The sequence below is a fragment of the Erpetoichthys calabaricus genome, chromosome 12, assembly GCF_900747795.2.
Source record: "Erpetoichthys calabaricus chromosome 12, fErpCal1.3, whole genome shotgun sequence".
NCBI classification, from domain to species: domain Eukaryota; kingdom Metazoa; phylum Chordata; class Cladistia; order Polypteriformes; family Polypteridae; genus Erpetoichthys; species Erpetoichthys calabaricus.
The window spans coordinates 21,190,813-21,215,808 of NC_041405.2; the positions used below are offsets into that span (position 1 = coordinate 21,190,813).

The 24,996-nt window shown below is 40.5% G+C and overlaps 2 protein-coding genes across 4 annotated transcripts in view; both read right to left on the reverse strand.

Annotated features, from left to right (window-relative positions):
* LOC127529834 (uncharacterized) overlaps positions 1–24,996 on the reverse strand; it is a 325,899-nt gene that overhangs the window by 43,723 nt on the left and 257,180 nt on the right. The window lies entirely within an intron of this gene.
* The window catches only part of LOC114661935 (uncharacterized), a 70,768-nt gene that overhangs the window by 8,196 nt on the left and 37,576 nt on the right, over positions 1–24,996 (reverse strand). Inside the window, exons 2-5 of the mRNA XM_051934915.1 lie at positions 15,028–15,429; positions 14,010–14,063; positions 3,405–3,533; positions 1,889–2,013 (exon numbers count right to left, since the gene is read on the reverse strand). Coding sequence (XP_051790875.1) covers positions 1,889–2,013; positions 3,405–3,533; positions 14,010–14,063; positions 15,028–15,429 — 710 coding nt within the window. The remainder of the gene's footprint in view (positions 1–1,888; positions 2,014–3,404; positions 3,534–14,009; positions 14,064–15,027; positions 15,430–24,996) is intronic.

A 24,996-nucleotide genomic window follows, 5' to 3' on the forward strand; every position in this document is an offset into this window, starting at 1 on the left:
AACTTTTACGTTGCTGGTATCCTGTATGGTATCCGAGGTAGTTCATGTGCAGGAGCCTAAAATCTCTGAAGTGAAAGTCTATGGTGGTCTTTCACAGGAACTGTAAAGTTTTAAAATTAATTCCCAATAAGGTTAGATGCCTAGCCTAGTTCTTCATGAGTCATAGATTTAAAGCATAATTTGAAATATTTTTGCTGACTGAGAGTTAGTTTGTATAACAGGCACAGGGAGTAAGGACTCTCCTGCTATTGAGAATCCAGGGGGCCTTTTGATGCTTCATGATGTGTTAAACATATATATATATATATATATATATATATATATATATATGTTTAACACATCATGAAGCATCAAAAGGCCCCCTGGATATATATATTGTGACGGATGGCACCATTACTCAACCAGGACACCTACGTAATGGAAGGACAGGGTGAGATGACTAATGAAGGGAGCCATTTCACCCGAAGTGCTATTTGGCAGCACCCCTGGGGTGCCACGGCTCCTTGGAATCCCAAAGGGCTATATGGGATATGGTATTGGTCGGCTCAGCCATGTTGGGTTCCAGGGATGCTGCTGGAGGGAGCTGCAGAGTCCTGTTTTAGGCTTCCACCACACCTGGGAGTAATTCTAGAGCTCCCTAACCAGCTACCTGGAATGGTCCCGGAAGCAGCTTAAAAGAAGCCAGCTACCTCATAGAAGCAAACCGGAGTTGGAAGGAAGAGGAGAACAATGCTTTCAAGGAAGACGTGACCTGAAAGAGAGGGAAACAATGAGAAGAAACGGACTGTATATTGGTGACTTATTCTTGTGTACTGTTTGTACTGGGCTGCAGTAGGGAGCAAGTGAAAAAAGTTTCGCAGAGATTTGTGCCTGTGATTGTTGTGTTTGGGGAGCTGTGCACCCTGGGTTTTCTCAATATATATTTAAATATAATGTAATATTAAAAATAATAAATAGTTAAATCTTTTTATGAAGAACAGGATTCAATGGAGACCAACACAGAATAAACAGCAAACAATATTGAAATGTTCATGAAGTAAACCTGTGTTGTCACATAATGTTTCAAACACCTGTATTTTTGCTAAAATATTATTAAATAAACCACAAGCCCTCTTGAGAATGGCTGGGAAATGCCTTTAAATGAGAACCAGCATTTGAATTGAAGACCTAGCACTCACAAAAAAATAAACTGTTAGCTCTGCCTGTTAGCTCCTCAGGTGATTTCTACAAACCTTACATGATTGCCATGTTAGACATTAGTAGGAAAGAGAAGTGATTAAACATGAATACGTACATGTCGTTTGTTTTGCTCCACAAATTTCAGCTCAAAAAGGTGTGCCTTTGGTTGCTAGGAGAGCCAAACTCATTAATCTAATAATGACAGTGCTGCACACGTCTAAGGGCTTAGACAGGAAAGAAATCTAAAGCTCTGCCCACTTCCGCTATAAGACCACGCCCTCCTTCTGGCCTCACTTCCCTTCCTATCCTGCCAAGAAAATATAAAGAGCAAACCCTCCATTTACCAAATATATCTGTATGGCCTCAGTCTGTTATGATTACTCTTTGCCATTGCTTACTGGTTCTACAAAATACGGGGTGGACTCCCCAAATCTTTATCTTTGTTTTTTTTCTTGTTCAAAACAGTCAGATGATAATTTCATTAGCTGTTTGCCTTTACTGTTCTAAAAAACACTCAGGAAGGTACTCTATCTCATTATTCCTTCAAGAACTAGTTTTGATTTTAGTCCCTACCCCTATTGTCTTTAACTGCTTCTACAGTAGCTTTTGTGGGCATCCTCCATGAACCGCCACATTGGAATGCAATCTGTGTTACAAAGATAACAATATGTATGTAATTAACACTGGTGAGTTTGCTACTATGACTCACGTTCTTAAGCTTTTTCATATTGATATATATGCTCTTCTTCCAATTTTTTGACTTTTCATTTCCTGATAAAAATTCAAATTCACCAGGGAAGACCCACACCCCCTTACAAAATATGGAAGGTGAACCTAGAAAAAGAAACAGAGGAGTTAACTCTTTATTAACACTAATCTTTACCCATAATCACATTAGTTTCATTTTTTGACAAAATTATAATAAAAATACATTTCAAGGATTTAATTATTTCAGAAGAGAATGAAGTTTAAGAGGAATGTTAAGCAAAAATAAGTTAAGAAAAATATTGTCCCTTCCACATGAAGATGAAATGCAAAGAGGGGTGGTGTCCTGAGTAATTGCTTCTTGGTGACAAATGCATTTTAAAGAAATTAAGTCTCAGTACCTTTCTTCCATGATAAAGATAAAATAATAGCAAGGTGAAGATAATTGGAAACATTGAAAAGAATTTTTTTTAATTTATGGAACAGGAAAACTGGAAAATCTGACAACCCATAATTTTTGTGTTATCTGTAAAGGTCTAACTTTCAGGATTGTAATAAGAGTATAGCCTTTGATGGAAACTGGTGGACCTATTTGTGATTTATACCTGCTACTGCCACAAATGAATAAAGACAGACATCACTCCAGAAAGGGCGGCACGGTGGCGCAGTGGGTAGCGCTGCTGCCTCGCAATTAGGAGACCCGGGTTCGCTTCCCGGGTCCTCCCTGCGTGGAGTTTGCATGTTCTCCCCGTGTCTGCGTGGGTTTTCTCCGGGCGCTCCGGTTTCCTCCCACAGTCCAAAGACATGCAGGTTAGGTGGATTGGTGATTCTAAATTGGCCCTAGCGTGTACTTGGTGTGTGGGTGTGTTTGTGTGTGTCCTGCGGTGGGTTGGCACCCTGCCCAGGATTAGTTCCCTGCCTTGTGCCCTGTGTTGGCTGGGATTGGCTCCAGCAGACCCCCATGACCCTGTGTTCGGATTCAGCGGGTTGGATAATGGATGGATGGATCACTCCAGAAATTATTAAATAATATTCAGGAGCAATGACAACATGCTGTTCTGTTGAATACATAGTTTCAGAATTTTGATGCTGTTATGAAGTTTTCCCTGTGTTATATATGAAGAAAATGAAAACAGCAGTTACAAAAAGATTCTTTATGCTTTTGTGCATGACCTCAAATAAGATGGGAAATTGACTTGCAATGAGAGAATTTCACATTGAAGCACAGGCCATGATGATGATAATAGTTATTTTAATTAATAAACACTGGTAGATATGACATGAAACATAAAGTCTCCAGCAAGCATCTCACCTGTTATTTCATTACTATGGCATGTTTTATCCTATTAAATATTAGCCATTTTTCACATTTTACTTTACCATGTTTCCTTCAGCATTGTGTAACTCATCCACAACTGAGAAAGGAATTAAAAACAATCACATCCCATTCTGTCTCCTTGCACTTCATTTTCTGCATCAGGTTGAAACTTTTTTTAGTTTTATGTCTGTGGTGACATTACCTTTTACTGCAATCTTATCTTTGTAGAAGACTCCTTCTGTTTTCTTACAGATGACATGAAGTCTGTTTTTCTCCAAAAGTTTATTAATTACTGCTGACATAGAATCTTGTTTAAACATATTCCAATTATCTGGCACAAAAATAAACAGAACAATTCTTTTAGTGAAGTAAAAAATCAAACTACAAAAATGAACATTTCTACATTTTCTATATACTTAACATATGGAATCTGCATTTGAGGTTTAGTTGTGTGTGTGTGTGTGTGTGTGTGTGTGTGTGTGTGTGTGTGTTTCATTCTTGTGAATGTGATTTTGACACCAGAGAAACTGGAAGCTTTAGGATTCAATGAATGAATCAGTCTGCTTTTTATTTAACTGTCCGTCCCATATTTATGATACTATAGAACAGGGGTTTTCAAACTCGGTCCTGGAGACCACCTGTGGCTGCAGGTTTTTGTTCCAACCAGCTTCTGTTTTTAATTGGACTCCTGGGATAATTAAGTGAGCTGTTATTTCCCAGATTCAGTGTTTTGGGAACAGTATAGAAATTAGAAAACTACTTTTGGTAAAAAAAAAATATTAAAATTTACTAAGCAGTAATGTGGGAATAATACATTTTTCAACAATATTTTCATCTTGGGGCGACATGGTGGTGCAGTGGTAGCGCTGCTGCCTCACAGTTAGGAGACCTGGGTTCGCTTCCCGGGTCCTCCCTGCGTGGAGTTTGCATGTTCTCCCCGTGTCTGTGTGGGTTTCCTCCCACAGTCCAAAGACATGCAGGTTAGGTGGATTGGTGATTCTAAATTGGCCCTAGTGTGTGCTTGGTGTGTGTGTGTATGTGTGTGTCCTGCGGTGGGTTGGCACCCTGCCCGGGATTGTTTCCTGCCTTGTGCCCTATGTTGGCTGGGATTGGCTCCAGCAGACCCCCGTGACCCCGTGTTTGGATTCAGCGGGTTGGAAAATGGATGGATTTTCATCTTGATTTTCATTCTACTTTTCTAGGTGTTCTAATTGTTTAATTAATCCATTATTTACTAATTAGTGGGTCTGACTCTAAAGTAGCTGCACCCTTTGATTTTTCAGTGTTGTTTTCCTGGGTGTCTGATCTGCTCGTTTTAAATTGTCATTATTAAGATACAACGAAGGGGGAAAACTGCACAGAGAAAGGGCAAAGTATAATGAAATCAACAAAAGAGAGTTAAGCATTTAAATCAATAGCAAAAGGAGAAATATTTAGAAATGTCTTATAAATGTGGAAATCATACTGCTGTGCTTTTCTGAATGTAAAATAAGAAGAGAAAAATACCAGATAATAAATTGAGATCAGTGTTATCTGTTGTCATTGATTATTAATATGGCTGGCCATATTCCAGTTATTATGTTAAATGTCTTAATTTTGCCAGGATTTACTTATGTTATTCATTGATATTACCTTTCTTTTACTGTATGTTCAAGTTGTGAGTGTTATCATTGTCATAATCTGATCACACACCTGAGATTTCCAAAAAAATATTGAATTTATAATTTAGACTTCATCAAGGTCCAGAAGTTACACACCCACCCAGTTACAGGAGGGCGAATATCCTCCTTCATTGTCAGGTTCTTCAGGAGTTTCATTTCATTTTTATATTTTTTATGGTGATTTTCTTGCCCTTTGTTGTTATTTTTTTTTATTTTTTAATTTATTGGTGACATCCCATTGTCTCCGCTGATTGAAAATGACAATCAGACCTTGAATTCAAGAGGCATGGTTACACACTGTTAAAGGTGTGGTGGTGTTGATGGGTTTGTAACACTAGGGGCATGGTCACATAGTCTAGACCAGTAGTTTTCAAACTGGGAGCCGCAGTACTGCTGGTGGTCCATGGCACTGCTGGGGAAAGCTGAAATTCTTAATAAAACAAAAAAAAAATCTATTTCAGTTTTTAAGATTGTCTTTATATTGCGCTCACATACATTTTTAAATAAACATGATTAAAAATGTTCTGTAATTGGTGCATCAATGTAGTTATAGTCTAATTCTGAAGCTCTCAGTTGGAGGGTGAGAAAGTGGGCCTTAAAAAGGGCTGTCAGTTAAACTGTTATAAGTAGCCTGAATGCGCCCAATCTTGTCTGAGTTCAGAAGCTAAGCAGGCTTGAGCTTGGCTACTACTTTGATTATAGTGGTCTAACACAAGTCTTCATCCTAGTCTGTGTTTCAGTTCTACTGCTCAGTCTCACAGCACTCTTGCAGCGGTTCTCCACTCCTGTCTCACTCACCCAACCTCGTTCTCCTATTCTCTTTCCATCGTCTATGCCATTAACAGTTACATGGAGTTTGAGGTCACAGCTCCTGTCTTTCTTTGAGCTGATCCGTGCTATGACATGCCAAGGCCAACACATTCTTGTGAAAGGCAGTGTCACAACAGGTGAGAGCTGTCTTACTCACCCCACACAAGCAGTCTGAAAAACATCTTTCTTTCTCTCACAGGTCCAGTCTGCCAAAGCTGCAGTATTTTTAGTTTTGGTAAACTTGTTTGGTGTATTATCATATTCAGAAATTTTAGAAATTGGCAGAATAATGCAAAAAATATACAATTAGGAAGAAAATATTAGCCAGTGTTAAGTATTATTAATAATAAAATGCATGTACTGTATCTAACATTTCAGGTTGGTGTTGTTAATACAATAATAATCATCAGCAAAGCTTTAAGAGTCACTAATGTTCAATAATCTTTGTCCTTCCTTAAATAAATACATGAACAGACTGAATCTAAAAGCAGAACTGGGCAGCCATGAAACATTGACGTTGAACCATTAGTGATTTATTTTTCTCTTTTGGTGATCATGAGCAGCATGTAACTTGAATTATTTTCTCCTGCTTTTGATCTGGATTCACATATAACTTATTCTATTAGTAAATATAAAATATTAAAAGGCATTTTTTTATTACATATCAAATCGCCCTACTGTTTTTACATTAAACATGATTCATTAAAAAGCATTTGGCATACACATAGAAAATTAAAAACACACACCCACACAAAAAACATCAATAGTCCCTTTTGAAACGATCAAATCAATATTCTCCTGGGGCTCATTAAGAAATAGCATCGTTAGTTGTGCCTAGTAAGAATTTAGTACTTAACAATTTAAGATAAAAAAATCGTGGTACTTTAAAACTATTTAATTTTTGGAGGTAGTATGCCAGTACCCAGCCTAGAGCTATTATGTGATATAGCCAACCCGCGGCGTAGCATACGCCGCATAATTAGTTATTGATGGCTGAACACTTCCGGAAAGACACAGTTGTCCAAAAGGGGTGGGTTTGAGGATACAACAGTAATTGTCATTGCAAAGGCCATGTCTCTCTCTCGCGCGCATGTGTTTATCTCTCTCTCTCACGCGCGTGCGTGTGTGTCTCTCTCTCTTGCGCGCATGTGTTTATCTCTCTCTCTCATGCGCGTGCGTGCGTGTGTGTGTCTCTCTCTCTCTCTCTCTCTGTCTGTTGAAGTGTCTCTCTCTCTCTCGCGTGTGTGTCTCTCTCTCTCTCTCGCGTGTGTCTCTCTCGCGTGTGTGTCTCTCTATCGCGCATGCGTGTGTGTCTCTCTCTCTCTCTCTCTCTCTGTCTCTTGAGTGTGTCTCTCTCTCTCGCGTGTGTGTCTCTCTCTCCTGCGCGTGCTTGTGTGCGATTGTGCATATCTCATGGTCTTAGAGTTGCATCAGTGTGGCAATCACGTGGGAGCGAGGGTGAACGTGGGCCGGGGAATAAGGAGTATGGTATGAAATTTTGTTTAGCTTTCTGTGTTCCTGCAGGACCATCTAAGAAGAAGCATGTTTGTCGCGGAAGCGAATCGCTGTATGCAGTGTGTAAAACAGTTTGCGATGGAGGATGCGGTCATGGGTCGTAACCGAAAGGAATAATGAAAAGTCAACGTGGCTCAGAGGTCCATGTGGACTGTAGCAGAGACGAACCCGACTGACGAGGTGATTCGTGAGTTGTTGCGTCCGAGTTGGTGGGCGTGGCTCTGTGAGTTGTTGTCGAATCCCATGGTCTTAGAGTTGGTGGGCGTGGCTCTGTCTTGCATGCTCCATGGGTGTCTTGCTTGCGCTGGCAGCTGCTTAGTGAATTATATATATAGATGTGAGCACATATTTGTTAATAGTCTGCTGTAGTTAAGCATTTGCTTTGAATAATAAGTCCGCTATTGTCAAAAATCATGCAATAGGACTGGCAGAATAGGATTAGCAGAATCCAAGATCCAGGATCATGCCCAGCTTTGCAGTATTGGTTTCATATTAAAGGGGATCCTAAAATGTTTGGGAATCCCTGGTCTAGACAGCCATCTTAGACAAATTACATAAACAGGGAATATCAGCTCTTCTGATGTTTTTGGAAAAATTAACTTCTTCCATTTTCATATTCAAGTACAGTGGTACCTTGGTATACATCCTTAATCCATTCCAGATCCTTTGACTTATACCAAACAGGACTTATACCAAACGAATTTTTCCCATAAGAAATAAAGGGAAAATGATTAATTATTTTTGGCATATTATACATCGATGGGGTTGTATAAAATAATTTAAACACTGCTTAATACTAAAATACATAAATACAAAAGCAATTAGATGAAATAAATGAACATTTAACCTTACTTTACTTTTTAATAACGTCTTTGTTTTTCACAATTGTAGATGCCGTCATTCTCGGCATAAGGTATGCAGCAGCCAAGTCCCCGATGCACATGCCACCGTCATACTTTTCAACAACCAATTCAAATTTACGCGAAAAAACACAAAATCACGTGAAAATTCAGAGAGTTATAGTGCGGGTTGTTCACTGAATGCTAGCAACTGGCGTACTGACGCTCGTGGGCAGCCGTGGCTTTGTCTCGAGAGAGGTAAACAAGGGTAGCGCGTGGTGTTCTCGCACGCAAGTCGTATTCCAAACAAAGGTCGTATACCATGCAAAATTTTTCGCGTCCAAACAGGACGTTTACCAAGTTGGACTTATTCCAAAGCGGACATATACTGAGGTACCACTGTATATAAATATTTCAAAACAATTATTACTCTTTGCATTTTTGAGCATGTTTTCTTTTCTTGTTTGCTTACCTTTTTCATGTCCATTGTGTTATTTATAACCCCATTATGGCTAATTTATAGTAGGCAGATATCTACACTAATTGGGCAGAGTCACGGAGTGAAGTGAGAGCTCTTGTAAGCTCTACATAGTACTGCCGTTTAGCAGTCTTCTGTTTTTGGTCAGTTGTAGAGCTTATTAGGGCTTTTTCATTACATACTGTCTTTTGTATTTTGCCTCCCTGTCACTGCTATGAGGTTTATGACTCAGTGCCACAATTACTATGAATGTATTTTCCTTTTTTTACGTGCCTACTAGTTATGACACAATTGAGATGATGATAAGAAGGCCAAAGTATATAAAATAGAATATGTATTGTGAGAATAAGAGCAGAGATGAGGGATGAATGCAAAGATTAAAACATTAAAAAAAAATTATAAAGTATGTCTCTCTGGGCGTACCTTGATGGGTTTAATCTGCCTACCAGGTGCAGTGGTTACCCGCTTTCACAACCATAAGAATCACACACATCACTCCTTTTACCTCTTGTTAAACAAGTGCTTTCTTTCCTAATTCTGGCTTCACTTTTCCCAGTAAGTGTGTCCACACTTTTAGTCATCTGTAGACTCAATACACAATACACAATGATCTTTTTAAACTATGGCTGGGATGAACGTTACTCCCCTGATTTTTGTCCCGCCAAACCCCAAGTACAAGTTAAGCAATTCATATAAAAGAAATCTGCATTTCTTTTGTGCAAGTGATCCACAACCTCCCAGAAATCATTCCTTACTTACAGTCCTCAAGATTCCCATGAGAGGAATAACCCTCTAATTCTTGAAATCCATTTTCTGTACATTTCTTGTACATCTCAATACACCCTGTACGATTTTAGAAGCAACGTGGTGACATTTAACAAACCTGCTTAGGTTGTACTTTCTTATTTCACTGCCTTTACTCTATTCAAAGCAATACCAGGCCTGTTTAGACCCTATAGTGCTCAGCCATCTCAGTAAATTGCATTTTATTGATACTCAAATTATAACAATTACATGTGTAAGCAAAGTGCAATGTGTGCTGACCTTGGCTAGAAGCATCTGCAAAAAATATAAAAATAATGTAATGATGAGATGTCTTGCAAATATGAAAGAGGAAGTATTAAGTAGAAAAATCCTCTCACTAACCTGAACTTTTAGGGGTTAAACTTTTCTTGGTGGTCTGAGATGGTAGCGTTTGCCTTTCGTAGGTAGAAGTCACACCACCGTTGCTTGTTCCTTCATCGCCATCTGTCACAGTTTAAAATGCACAGTAAGATGATCTTTTTAAATTTGATTTTATACATCTTTTCATATTGAATACCATCTCAAGGTGCTTTCCCAATGCAGTGACATTTTCCAATGGCTTGTCTATTTTTTAATAACTGGGGAACTGGCAAATTTAAGTAATTTATTAAGGGTTGTCCAGTGTTTTTAATAAGTAGAGAACTGGCTTGTTAATTAATTTTAAGGGTCACCCAGTGAGGTGAGGACTGAACTGGAAACCTTGAGGTTTAAAGCCTTAATAACTGGTTTCACATCCCAGTTTACTCAGCATTGGCCTGAGTTTTTCACAATCTTCCTGTGTCTACATTTTTTAACTCTCTGTAGTTACTGTGGTAAATGAATACTATTTTTTGAAAACAGTTTAGAGCCAATGTTTCTCTAAAAGGCTTCAACAGACTAAGCCACTTTTTGGAGAAGGGCTGTGATGATAATGTCACCTGTCATACAATATACACATCACACGCCAATTAAATGCACAGGGTCTTTAGCTCTGAATAGCAAGTGTCATGGAAAATCAAATACACAAACTGGTGATGCTAAGCTGTCACCAGAATAGAGATAAAAATCCATAAAATCAAAAAAAACAAAACATAAATCTTAGAAATTAATATTAAAAAATTTCTGATAGGGATCAACATAGAAAACTAACCGTTGCACTGCACCAAACCATTTTAATTATATATTAATAATTTTAATTATATACACTGCTTAATATACTAGATGTATATAGAAAAAAAAATGGAGGTCTTCCTTCAGTTAAAAATGGTCATTTCTTTCTTAATCATTTTTTAAACTTTGTTTTATTATTTTAAATCCATTAGTGCCACATTTTAGATTGTATAGGAAAAAGATAGTTGACAAATTTAGCAAATGGTTGAATTATTAGAAAATGTATTTTATACAAGTTATTTATCATGTCATGCATGCGTGTCGAGGGCTCACCTTCAGGCTTCTTGAAGGTATGTATTCCACTCCAGGACTTTTTCCCCGGGGCGGCACGGTGGCGCAGTGGTAGCGCTGCTGCCTCGCAGTAAGGAGACCCGGGTTCACTTCCCGGGTCATCCCTGCGTGGAGTTTGCATGTTCTCCCCGTGTCTGCATGGGTTTCCTCCGGGCACTCTGGTTTCCTCCCACAGTCCAAAGACATGCAGGTTAGGTGGATTGGCGATTCTAAATTGGCCCTAGTGTGTGTGCTTGGTGTTTGTGTGTGTCCTGCGGTGGGTTGGTGCCCTGCCCGGGATTGGTTCCCTGCCTTGCGCCCTGTGTTGTCTGGGATTGGCTCTAGCAGACCCCTGTGTTCGGATTCAGCGGGTTGGACAATGGATGGATGGATGGACTTTTTCCCCCATAGAGCCAAGAAGACGCTCTATAAGGGCAAATGACTGTAACCCTTCTGGCTGGAATCCTGTAAAAGCTGAATGTCTCCAAAGGGAGATGTTTCATTTGGACCACAGCTGATTACAGGATGGAACACAAGACTCTGTCTACTGAGTAATTGTACGTGTTTTGTGGCAGCCTTTACCAGTTGTTTTCAGTTGTTTTGCATCATCGCACACCTGTTTTGTGTTTACGAGAATTTATTAAATGGCACAATCTAGCTGACACCCCAAAATTGTTTGAGGTTTCCTGTGTCTTACCCCAAACACAATGTATTATATCTTTTTGGATTGTTTTGTTTGCTTAGCCTTAATTGGCCTTGGTCAAGCATACTGGCTTTTGTCTCTTTATTAATAATCATAATGGTTAAAATAGTTCACTTTTACATGTATAGTTAATATTGATACATATACTGTGTCTCATTAATCAAACTGTGCCTTCTTCAGAACCAGAATCATTTTAGATTCTCCCACGTTTATTATTTAAAATGCCTAGGTGACTGACAGTGACATAAAAGGGAAAAATCTCATCAACTTATTTTTATATGTGCATTTTATTTGCTTGGCTTGGCTTTACAGACATCCGCTATTGGACAGCTGTTTCATATTTCTAAAACTGGCAGATGTGCAGGTTGAATGATATGCTCAGTACACACGGGTGAGCTCAGCAACACCAGAAGGCCTGGACAACCACAGAAGACAACTGTGCTGGATGATTGCAGAATTCTGAACTTGGTGAAGAAAAACCAATTCATGACCTTTAGCCAAACCAGGACCACTCTCTGTGAGGTAGAGCTATCATTGCCAAAGTCTACAATCAAGACAAGACTTTGTGAAGTAAAGACAGAGGGTTTACCACAAGGTGCAAACCACTGGTAAACCTCAAGCATAGTAGGACAGATTAGACTTTGCCAGAAAACATTTTTTAAAAAGTCTCCCAGTTCTGGAACAATTTTCTTTGGACAAAGGAAACTAAGAACAATATGTACCAGAATGCTGGAAAGAGAAAAGTACGGAGAAGAGAAGAAATGGTTCATAGTCCGATGAATACCACATCATCTGGGAAACATGGAGGAGGCAGTGTTATGGCATGAGCATGTGTGGCTGCCAATGGATGTCAGTCACTGGTGTTTATTGATGACATGACTGCTGACAGAAGTAGCAGGATGAATTCTGAAGTGCACAGGGTGCTATGCTGTCTGCTCAGATTCATCCAAATGCTGCGACGATTCACAGTACAGATGGTCAATGAGCCAAAACATACTGTGACAGCAAACCAAGTGCTTTACAACACAAAGTAGTGGAATATTCTTGAATGTCCAAGTCAATCAACTGACCTCAACCCAACTGGACTTGCATTTCATTTACTGAAGATAAAACTGAAGGCTAAAAGTCCAACGAACAAGCAGCACCTGAAGAGAGCTGCAGTAAAGGTCTGGCAAAGCATCAGGAGGGTGGGAACCCAACACCTGGAGAAGGCCATGGGTTCAAACTTCAGGCAGTTATTGACTGTGAAGGATTTTCATCCAAATATTGAAAATTATCATTATAATTATGATTATGTTAGCTTGACCAAATACCTTTGAGCCTTTGAAAATGGGGGGTCCATGTATAAAAATGTCTGTCTTTTCTAATTTGCTCATATGATGTTTTTGTTAAATCCCTGAAATGAAAACTGTAAGTCTACACTTCTGTCATGTAATGATTGCTTCATTTCAAATCCATTGTGGTGAGGTATATAGCCAAAATTATCTGGACAGTGACACAATTCTCATACTTATGGACCTAACTGTAACAGCAAATCTAAAAATTGTTTAATATTACTGCACTATCTACCTCTACACATTTTAGACTTAGGAGCTCTTTGTAAGGCATGCATAGGAAGAAGTACATGACATGTGTAATGGAACATATAAAATATATACAATACCTATGTAATGGAACAATACTTACAAAAAATGCTAAGGATTGTGTCCGCTTGTCATGTGTTACTTCTGAAATGCTGTGGCCAGAAGCTTAACCTTACACTTTATTGAAATCTTACGAAGTGATACATGCTGATGAATTTGGGTAGTGCCAACCTCTGCAAAGTTATCAGGGTTCACTTCTATCTTATAGCAAACTACCTGAGAGAGAGACATGGCAGAAAGGAAAAGAACAGCAATACCTGCTGAGCGTGAAGGGCATTGCTGAGGCCATTCATATGAAGAAAAAGAGCAGCAGTGCCATCTACTGAGCACCACGTATTGAAAACCGAATACACAAAGAGGAGTACCTGCACAAACTGACCTCAAGTGCTTTACAGCGCAAAAAAAGAACTCCAGAAAAAAACATCTCTTGAGTGTCAAGTCAAACATAAGAAGGTGCTTCAGTGATGAAGGACAATAAGAGGTAGGCCTTAATACAGGGCCATTGAGCAGCTGGATAACACTATGGCTCATCGAAATGCTACACATACTTTCTATACTACAGAATGCAAGAATGATAATGACAGAGAAACTTATGCTGACAAATGAGGAGATCATTAACAACTCACAACTTGCACCCTCGTGCAAACATTGCTTATGTATCCTTGCATCCTTGTTGGTTTGAGGACAACTACTTTTGAAAGTTGGAGTGGTGACATGCTCACTATGAGTGGTATGTGTTCATACCAAAAACAAAAGAGTATTTGGCCAAAATGAAACTGTTCAGCTTGCTCAATATGAACCATCTGTATTTGAGAACCATAGAGCCACCTATTTCCTAGTATAATATTTAATGCATTATTAGCTTAGCCATCTGAGCTCAGACACAAAGTATGAAGCTAAAGCTCAGTAGGAATTATGCAGTAATGGGTTTGTACCTTCCATCTCCATTTCTACATATTCTGTATACTCTTCTCTTCTTCTATAATTATCTGCAAAATATACAGACAAATGTCTTGATTATTTAGAAAATTCTATCAAAGTGTGCATGCAGTTAATCAGTAAGCAGTAAATGCATGTGGCTCAAATGATATGTGCTACAAAGAAATAAAAACATACACAGCAAGTGACACCAAACTTGATCTAGAGAATAAACACCTCAGTAATACAGTAGTTAATAGCTAAAATGTTAATGCCTTGAAAATTAAAAGGATAAAATGGTTGGCAAGACAATGATTTAGAGCCAACAAGAAGGGCTTACTTTTTAAGTAACAAGATAAAATTATTTATCTTCCATATATTCATTACAGTAGTTTTATAAACTGTGAGACATGCTAAAGTCCTTTGGTTTATTTAACAACTATTGAGCACAACTTGCTTCATAAGACGATAAAGGCCAGTAGTTCAAATGTGAGGAACATCCCAAAAAGATAATGTGCACTGTAGGCTGTGTTTCAGTCATATATAACTCTAGAATCAAATGACACTGGCAAATTGAGGACCAATATATAACTGAATGAATTTTAAACATATGCTTTGGATTTTTTGGATTTTAATACACCCAGTTGTGTGTTAAAAAAATGTGTCCTATGAATGTTGTTCTTTTGCTGTTTTTTAACTGGAAATTGAAGAGTGTAATACAGGGTAAGTCTAAACAGCTCAAATTTTAAGGTGTTTTTTTTTGCAAATGTAAAATTGGGTGACAATGGATTTATGCTAGCAATTGGTGCTAAATAGAAATCTAAAGAGTGTACTTCTGTCATAAATGACATGTATTGTACAAAGAGGGTTATTGTATAATGGGTTGTAATGAAGAACTGGGCCAAGAATCTGCACCCCTTGTATAGGGTAGCCTTCAGGGTGCTTGTGAGTATGTGTGTTTCTTACTGGGATGGTTTCTTGTTATATAACAGAGAATATGGATCTACTCTGCTATCCTGATTTTGATAAACAAACCTGAAGCAGTGGAATTTTCCAAAGGTCCAGTGCTGAGGCCAGGAACCTCTTCACCTGTAACTTGATGCCTCATTTCAGGTTGTTGGTGGAGCAGGGCTTTTAATATCGTTCCTTGTATTTCATAAACCTGTTGCTGAAGCAGATGGAATCCCTCCTGCTGGCTCTTGTTCATTTTAACCAACCCACAAATCTGTTCCTGAAGATGATGGTTTCTGTCCTGTTGACTTTTGTTCATTTCAACCAATCCACGAATCTGTTCCTGAAGCTGACAGCTTCCCTCCAGCTGGGTTTTGTTCAATTCAACCAATCCACGAATCTCCTTCTGAAGCTGATGGTGTGCCTCCTGCTGGCTCTTGTTCATTTCGACCAGATGTCCGAAAATGTTCCCTATTGTTGGTTTTGCTGTTATCAGACAGAAAAGTCAGAATTAAAGACATATATTCAATTGACAGTTCAGACAATCACTCTTGTTTGTTGTGGATACTTAGTCAAATTATCTTTATCCTCAATCAGTCTGTATCTGAAAACATTTTTAGGCATTAAAATATTCCTTTATTATTGCTTTTACTGTTAGAAATGCCTGCTGATGGAGTTTGCACATTGGTTTTGTGTGTGTATGAGTTTTGCTTTGTGTAGTTGGTTTTACATCCCAAAGACATGGCATTGGATTAACATCCATGTCTGAAATTGTTCGTTAGTAGTACAGTGTGGGTGTGCATGCAATGAACTGGTGTGCAGTTGCACCAGATGCTGTCAGTACATCTGGAACACCAAATTGAAATGAATAGGTTTAACTAGTGATTGAAAGAATAAATAAGATGAATCTACCTTTTAGAATGGAATAAATTTAAAAAAGAACACTGGCTCTAAATAACCATTTAGTCAACTTTTGAGTGGAACTCTGAGTACTATGTGCAGTTGTAAAAGACATTGTAATGTGTACAATAAAAATAGTTAATCTTTTTTACAGAATACTGTATTTCCAAAATTCATTGTATTTTTCTAATTTTTTATTACCACCATGCATCCTTTTTCCAAATCTGCTATTTTATTGTAGGGTGCAGGTTCCTGTTCAGTTTAGGATACACCATGTGCATGTCTTATGGATAAGCAAGGAAAGTATCAAAGTGTGATTTCTACACAGACAGATACTGGGAATTTGAACCTTCTCCCCAAGAGCATTCACACAAACCAAATAAAAATCAACATTTATAATTGGCCCCTCCTCGAACTGCCACCTTATCGTGGTAGAAGGGTTTGCGTGTCCCAATGATCCTAGGAGCTCTGTTGCCTGGGGCTTTATGCCCCTGATAGGGCCACCCAAGGCAAACTGGTCCTAGGTGAGGGATGAGACAAAGAGCAGTTTAAAGAAACCTCCTATGAAGAATAAAAAATTTGGACGGCATTTTCCCTCGCCCGGACGCGTGTCACCGGAGTCCCCCTCTGGAGCCAGGCCTGGAGGTGGGGCTCAATGGCGAGTGCCTGGTGGCTGGGCCTGCACCCATGGGGCTCGGCCGAGCACAGCCCGAAGAGGCAACGTGGGTCCTCCTTCCCATGGGCTCACCACCTATGGGAGGGGCCAAGGAGGTCGGGTGCAGTGTGAGTTGGGTGGTGGCCGAAGGCGGGGACCTTGGCGGTCCGATCCTCGGCTACAGAAGCTGGCTCTTGGGACCTGGAATGTCACCTCTCTGAAGGGGAAGGAGCCTGAGCTAGTGCGCGAGGTCGAAAGGTTCCGGCTAGATATAGTCGGGCTCACCTTGACGCACAGCTTGGACTCTGGAACCAATCTCCTTGAGAGGGGATGGACTCTCTACCACTCTGGAGTTGCCCCCGGTGAGAGGCGTTGAGTGGGTGTGTGCATACTTATTGCCCCCCGACATGGAGCCTGTTCATTGGGGTTTACCTTGGTGGATGAAAGGGTAGCCTCCCTCCGCCTTCAGGTGGGGGGACGGGTCCTAACTGTTGTTTGTGCATATGCGCCGAACAGCAGTCTGGAGTACCCACCCTTTTTGGAGTCCCTGGAGGGGGTGCTAGAGGGCATACCTTCTGGGGACTCCCTCATTCTGCTGGGAGACGTCAATGCTCAAGTGGGCAATGACAGTGAGACCTGGAAGGGCGTGATTGGGAGGAATGGCCCCCCCAATCTGAACCCGAGTGGTGTTTTGTTATTGGACTTCTGTGCTCGTCACGGATTGTCCATAGCGAATACCATGTTCAAGCATAGGGGTGTTCATATGTGCACTTGGCACCAGGACACCCTAGGCCTCAGTTCGTTGATCGACTTTGTGGTCGTGTTGTCGGACTTGCGGCCACATGTCTTGGACACTTGGGTGAAGAGAGGGGCGGAGCTATCAACTGATCACCACCTGGTGGTGAGTAGGCTTCGATGGTGGGGGAGGATGCCGGTCAGGCCTGGTAGGCTCAAACGTGTTGTGAGGGTCTGCTGGGAATGTCTGGCAGAGTCCCCTGTCAGAAGTAGCTTCAACTCCCACCTCCGGCAGAACTTCGACCACATCCCGAGGGAGGTGGGGGACATAGAGTCCGAATGGGCCATGTTCCGTGCGTCTATTGTTGAAGTGGCAGACTGGAGCTGTGGCTGTAAGGTGGTCGGTGCCTGTCGTGGCGGCAATCCCTGAACCTGTTGGTGGACACTGGCAGTGAGGGATGCCATCAAGCTGAAGGAGTCCCACAGGACCTTTTGTTCTGTGGGACTCTGGAGGCAGCTAATAGGTACCGGCAGACCAAGCGGAATGCGGCTTCGGTGGTTGCTGAGGCAAAAACTCGGGCGTGGGAGGAGTTTGGGGAGGCCATGGAGAACGACTTTCGGATGGCTTCGAGGAGATTCTGGTCCACCATCCGGTGTCTCAGGAGGGGGAAGCAGTGCAGTGTCAACACTGTATATGGTGGGGATGGTGCACTGCTGACCTCAACTTGGGACGTTGTGGATCGGTGGGGGGAATACTTTGAAGACCTCCTCAATCCCATTAACATGCCTTCCAATTAGAAAGCAGAGCCTATGGACTCGGAGGTGGGCTCCCCCATCTCTGGGACTGAGGTCACCGAGGATGTCAAAAAACTCCTTGGTGGCAGGGCTTCGGGGGTGGATGAGATACGCCCGGAGTTCCTCAAGGCTCTGGATGTTGTACGACTGTCTTGGTTGACACATCTCTGCAACATCGCATGGACATCAGGGACAGTACCTCTGGATTGGCAGACCGGGGTGGTGGTCCCCCTCTTTAAGAAAGGGAACCGGAGGGTGTGTTCCAACTTCAGAGGGATCACACTCCTCAGCCTCCCTGGGAAAGTCTATTTGGGGGTCCTGGAGAGGAGGGTCTGTCAGATAGTCGAACCTCGGATTCAGGAGGAACAGTGTGGTTTTCGACCTGGTCGTGGAACAGTGGACCAGCTCTACACCCTTAGCAGGGTCCTGGAGGGTGCATGGGAGTTTGCCCAACCAGTCTACATGTGTTTTGTGGACATGGAAAAGGCATTTGACCGTGTCCCTCGGGGAATCCTGTGGGGGTACTCCGAGAGTATGGGGTTCCGGACCCCCTGATAAGAGCTGTTCGGTCCCTGTACAACCGGTGTCAGAGCTTGGTCCGCATTGCCGGCAGTAAGTCAAACCCGTTTCCAGTGAGAGTTGGACTCCGCCAAGGCTAACTTTTATGGACAGAATTTCTGGGTGCAGCCAGGGTGTTGAGGGGGTCCGGTTTGGTGGGCTCAGGATTGGGTCACTGCTTTTTGCAGATGATGTTGTCCTGTTTGCTTCATCAGGCCGTGATCTTCAGCTCTCTCTGGATCGGTTTGCAGCTGAGTGTGAAGTGGCTGGGATGGGAATCAGCACCTCCAAATCCAAGACCATGGTCCTCAGCCGAAAAAGGGTGGAATGCCATCTCTGGGTTGGGAGCGAGATCCTGCCCCAAGTGGAGGAGTTCAAGTATCTCGGGATCTTGTTCACAAGTGAGAGAAGAATGGAGCGGGAGATTGACAGGCGGATCAGTGCGGCGTCCACAGTGATGAGGGCTCTGCATCGGTCTGTCTTGGTGAAAAAGGAGCTGAGCCGCAAGGCAAAGCTCTCAATTTACCAGTCGGTGTATGTTCCTACCCTCACCTATGGTCATGAGCTATGGGTAGTGACCGAAAGAACGAGATCACGAATACAAGCGGCTGAAATGAGTTTCCTCCGCAGGGTGTCTGGGCTCTCCCTTAAAGATAGAGTGAGAAGCTCAGTCATCCGGGAGGGGCTCAGAGTAGAGCCGCTGCTCCTCCGCATTGAGAGGAGTCAGATGAGGTGGCACGGGCATGTGATCAGGATGCCTCCTGGACGCCTCCCTGGTGAGGTATTCCGGGTACGTCTAACTGGGAGGAGGCCCCGGGGAAGACCCAGGACATGCTGGAGGGACTATGTCTCCTGGCTGGCCTGGGAATGCCTTGGGATTCTCCTGGAAGAGCTAGAAGAAGTGGCCGGGAAGAGGGAAGTCTGGGCATCTCTGCTCAAGCTGCTGCCCCCGCTGCTGCCCCAATCTCGGATAAGTGGAAGAGGATGGATGGATGGATTTATAATTCCCTGGGATTAGTGGGATTTGACCCCACAGCCTCAGGGTTTAAAGTTCAAAGCCTTAACCACTATGCCACACTGCCTGTCAAATAACGACTCTATGAAAATGTTCAAACTCCACTGTCAGAGGCTGTGCCATACTTTGAATTTAGAAGTCAGGACACTTAGCAGTCAGTGTACTGCCACCACAAAATAAGTAGGTGACAACACTAAGAACTACTAGGGATAAGGAGAAGAAGGCATAAGTCAAAAGAACTAGCGAGAGACAAAACCATGGAGACAAATGAACACCTGATAAGCCAAATACATGATCAAATGTTCAAAGTCTACAAACTTTAGTCCTGTCCAAAAAAGTTTTGGACTGTGGGAAAGCCCAGACACTGAGCTGAGCTGGGAGGAAGGGTGGCTAAGTATCTGGGAGAGGAGGAGTGTGTATTATTTCTGATTAATTAGGGAATTGGTATTTGTATGAGTAGTGTGGAGTGGAGGGTGCTTAGTGCACGTATTTATAATAAAAAGAATAATAATTGTACTTTTACCTGGTATTTGGAGTGGTACCTGAGGGTTCAAGGGAGCGATAGCGCCCCCTACAGCTACAGAACTAATAAAAAAAGTTCAGTGCAAATTTTCTAAATACCTAAAAGTTCAAGAGGAAATGCACTTGCAAAAGGTTTGTGATTTGTATCCACAAATGTAGACAAAGATGCACAGGTGACAACAGCTTACATAATGTTATGCGACATGACTTCTAAGGCCCTGCTGCCTAATGATGGCCGATGCGTCAGGGTGTTGAATACACAAAATGCTGCTATCTAAAAAAGCAAGACGGTGTTACAGCAATTACAAAACACAACAATAACGTAATAAGCACAAGAACAAAACAATCCTAAAAAACAAAAGTGAAACAAAATTCTCAGAGATTCAAAAATTACCAATCAACAAGAAAGATTTTTTTACAACTAGAAAATTTCATAAAGGGCTGCCATTCATGGCAAACCATGTGCCATCAATTATTAGTATGTATGTCTTTATTATTAGACTAATATTACTAATGTTACTATGCAGTAATTTATATAATAACAGTAGCTTAATACTACATGAATGAGCCCTTAAGCAATTCTCTAAACATAGAAAAACAATTTTTTTATATTTCTCTAATTTCTAGGATGCAGTGGATATGAATATAATTTCATTTTTTGTTTTTGCATATAGTTCTGCCAAGAATCAGCCAGAGCATATGAAGATCGCTGCTTGATGAGGACTTCTGTTGGCTCTATAAAGATGACTAAGTGGGAAGATCACCAACAATGGATACGTTGAATTAATGCACAAATATTTAACATGACAAATTCTATGCATGTTTCTTTACATACAAACTATTAATAATAACTTAGAAAAACAATCCAACAAGCAAAACAATTAAGTTTTTGTTGCAAGACACTTCCTGGAATGTTTTTATTTCTAATATCTTTACGTTACGTGGTGTGTAACAGTACATGACTATGGCAATTTCTGTTACATACAACTGGAAAATATATGACATTCAAAAATGATTTTATATACTTCTTAATATATTTACTTTTCTCAACAATTGCTTAGAGCTTTCTTTATCTTTGTTCTTTAGAATAAGGTTTTCAGTTGTACACTCTATGCAAGGTCTACCAGAATTCATATCAAATATCACTCAGTTACACTTCTGAATTGCTAAATTAAGCATCCATGAAAGTAAGAGGTACATATTTAAAAAGACAAAACATAAGTATTTCTTTTTGCAGGAACTTACATTTCTGCATTTTTCTGATGTGTATTTAGCAAGCAGTCCTCAACAGGTATTAGCCACGAAATCTCTGACTTTGTTTTATTTATTGCAAGAATGAAGCTATAAATTGAAAACTAAACCCGTTACGCTCTTCTTTCTCTGCGCAGCTTGTGAATTCTGGCATTTTATTTAGTGGAGTTTGCTTTTCTGGAACGTTCTGTCCAATCGGCTTTTTTCTCCAATCCACAGACGTCATCTTCATTTGTTTAAAGTATTGTTTTGTGCCTCAGGGTACAGCAGGAGGTGGAGTTTGTTTAATGTAAAGATTCAGTAACCAGTTCTTCTATTTTAGCGTCTTACTAACTTTGTAGGATTCTCTCATACAAACAGCTATAAAAATATTTTTAGTTTCATTTCCTGAGAAATCATTATGTTCAAATGCACCCTCCTCCCTGTGAATCATGATACTATACAGATTGACGCAAACAGTCCTAAAGGACATTCACCTGGTGCTCCTGCTTTATGAGTCAGGCGGATCAAGCTGATCTCTCCACTGAACAATTTCTTCAAAATAACTTCATGGCATTATTTCAGGATAAAACAAAATACTTTTGATTACACATACACAGCATAAACATGATACCTGATATCAGACAGAATTCCTGTAGACAATCCAGCCCTTAGTTATTGAGACTCTAAAGTCCTTTTATATCGACATTTAACACAAGGCTAATAATCTGTTGTTTAAAACTAGCACAGAGTAGAAGAAATCTGACCGCATCTTAAAAGCTGTGTGGGTATTTTGCTACCATACCTCTTCAGTCTTGTTTGGAAGGCAGGGTCAGTTTTCTCAGAGCAACCAGACTGGGATGGCCTCCTCTCTCCAAAAAAGAAGCAAGAGTGTGTGTCTGTGTGTGTCAGTTACCAAGCTTTTCAGCCTCCTTTGAAAAGTGTGTGCTGAGATCCTAGAATGGAGATGCTCTCAAATAGCTGAACCTCAGACTGAGAAGGAGTAAAGGATGAGCCTCTGCTCCAAGTGGAAGAGTACCATGAGGTCTTGTTCACGAGTTAGAGAAGGGGGTATTGTGAGATTGACAAAGAAAATGGTGCTGTGGTAGCCGTTGTGCAGACATTGTACTAGACTGGTGAGGAAGTGAGGTAAGACCTTGTATGAAGCTTTCAATCAATGGGTTTGTCTTCATTTTCATCCTTACGTTTGTTCTCAAGGCCTTGGTAGTGAGCTAAAAAAAGGCAACTCTGGGCCACTCTCTCTTATAGAGTGAGGAGGTCAGTAATGTGAGAGGATGTTGGGATAAAACTATTCGTTCTTCCATTTGAGATTAATTATTTTAGATGGTTTTGGTAAGCAGTTAGGAAGCGCCTGGAAACCTCTCACAGGACAAGGCCACTGGAAGAAGACTGAGGGGCAGACCTGGGATGTGTGGGATGAACTACATCTGGGAAATCCTCAGGAAAAGATGAAAGAAATTAAGCATAAGGTGGCCTGGTCTGCTCAGATTATCATTATGTTATGGTTGATTGTGTGAACAGTGAAGAGGACAGATGTTAATAATAATAAATACATATCTTAATATATTTTCTCACCTAGTTTAAGTCTAGAAAGTAGAACTATGCAATTTGTTATAAAATTGCACCCAACTTGCACAATCCATGGAGTTCCTATGACAGGATAAATGTTTTTTTTTTTAAAGTACCATGTCATATTTAGGCCATAGTGCTAACCACTGCATCATGGTCCTGTTCTATTAAAATGATTTTCATACTCAGTTATTTTCAAATTCATGTATCTTTTTTTTTTGCACACTCAATTTTTGCCTTGCAACCGATTTGGCTGCAATGCCTGTGGATTTAATGGGGATGACTTATCTAATTGGGTATCTGATTTCTACCTATTTCTGATTTACATGTAACAATTTGGTCTAAAGATTGAGAACATAAACTTAGAATGTAATTTAAACAAATAGAATGGAGATTAAAAATGTTCACTTCAGGTCGAATGAGATATCAAATGGAACATCATTTGTGTCAGAGAGAGTATTTGATAATAACAATAAAAATCAGATTGATTTATTTTGGAAAACACACTTTATAACCAGTTAAAAATTGTATCAGTTCATCTCTGGGACTGGAATGGTTAAGCAAAATTAATACTTTTGTATCAAAAAGTGAAGAATTAGCTTTCTATCCATCATCCTGCCAACTATACTAAAATTTCTGTCTAGGAGTGATATCTGTTGTATACATTGATAAATGTTTTCTATGTCTTTATTTGTAGCTAGACACAGCTAATTTACTGTAATATTAGTGTTTCATGAAGCAGGTTTTACTTTATTGATGTGAACAATGGTGCTTTGATGTTTACCAATCCAGCCCCCAAATACAGCACTCTCCCACCCACCCACTCCCCAGTCTTTGGGGCTGACTCGGGGTGTGAAATTTATGGTGAGTGACATGGAGCGCGTTACAAACCAGCTTGTTAAGGGTGACTGTGTTTGTAGTGAGAGCCTATAAGCCATCCACAGCAGGAAGGACATAAACGGCCTAAACAAAGAAACTGGGGATGAGTTGTTCCTGAACGCTTTCTTTGATAACTGGCCCAGGGAAGGACAGGTAAACTAATTATACTGGCATGAAATATGACTATTTACGAGTGATTTTGAATCAGAGGCCATGTAAGGGTATGGTTTGCCAATATTCATGTAGTATTCTGCTTACTTAATAATTCTGGGCATTTTTATCAATAATACATAATTAAATGTGTAACGTAACTCCTGCATGTTTCTTTACTCTAATAGCCTGAGGTTACAGATCTAGAAGGGAAGGGGGTAGGAAGTGCTAAAGTACCTGATCACAGAGTGGTAAGTTTGTTGGGTTTTAGACATTATTAAGGTCTACACAATAAAGAGTATAATAGGAGAAAATAGGGTCACCATAAGACCCTACAAGATGGGATATTATCTATGTTATCCTGCCAACTACACTTAAATATCTATCTATCTATCTATCTATGATGGGATTTTTGGCACACTAAAGGAGTCTATTTTTCACTTTCAGTCTATTTTTAATGCTCTACTAGAAGATGGAAGGCCAAAGAAAAACTGAGATATTGAGAAATAAAACAGAAAATGGTAACGGACTGATGGGGCACCTGTTTTTAAATAACTTCAAATGCTAAGTATATTCACAAGATCCTTTTGAATCTGGAAAGGAAGGCTTAGGAAGAAAAAAGACCAGACCTTTTCATCTCACAGTCACGAAAAGAGCTTATACACCAGTGAAAAGACAACCTGAGAAGCATCTGAATGGTCAAGCTGTGTGGTCCAGGGAAACCCTCATGAATCACAGCAGGTTTATTGCAAAAAATTGAATTTCTAAGTGAATATTAAATGACACATATTTATTATGGCAAGTAATTCCTCAAGCAGTGTGTTGATCCAAGGAGTGTGCAGATTATTCTCCTGTCTAAGAGGTGGTTTACTCTGGCAACTCTACTTTCCTACCACATCCCATAGATGTGAATGGTTTAGTTAAGTGGGAATTCCTAATTTCCCAGATGCAGATGTGAGACCTGAAATGGACTGGCACTCCGTGTAGGACTGGTGCTCATTGTCATCTGATGACCCTTAATTGG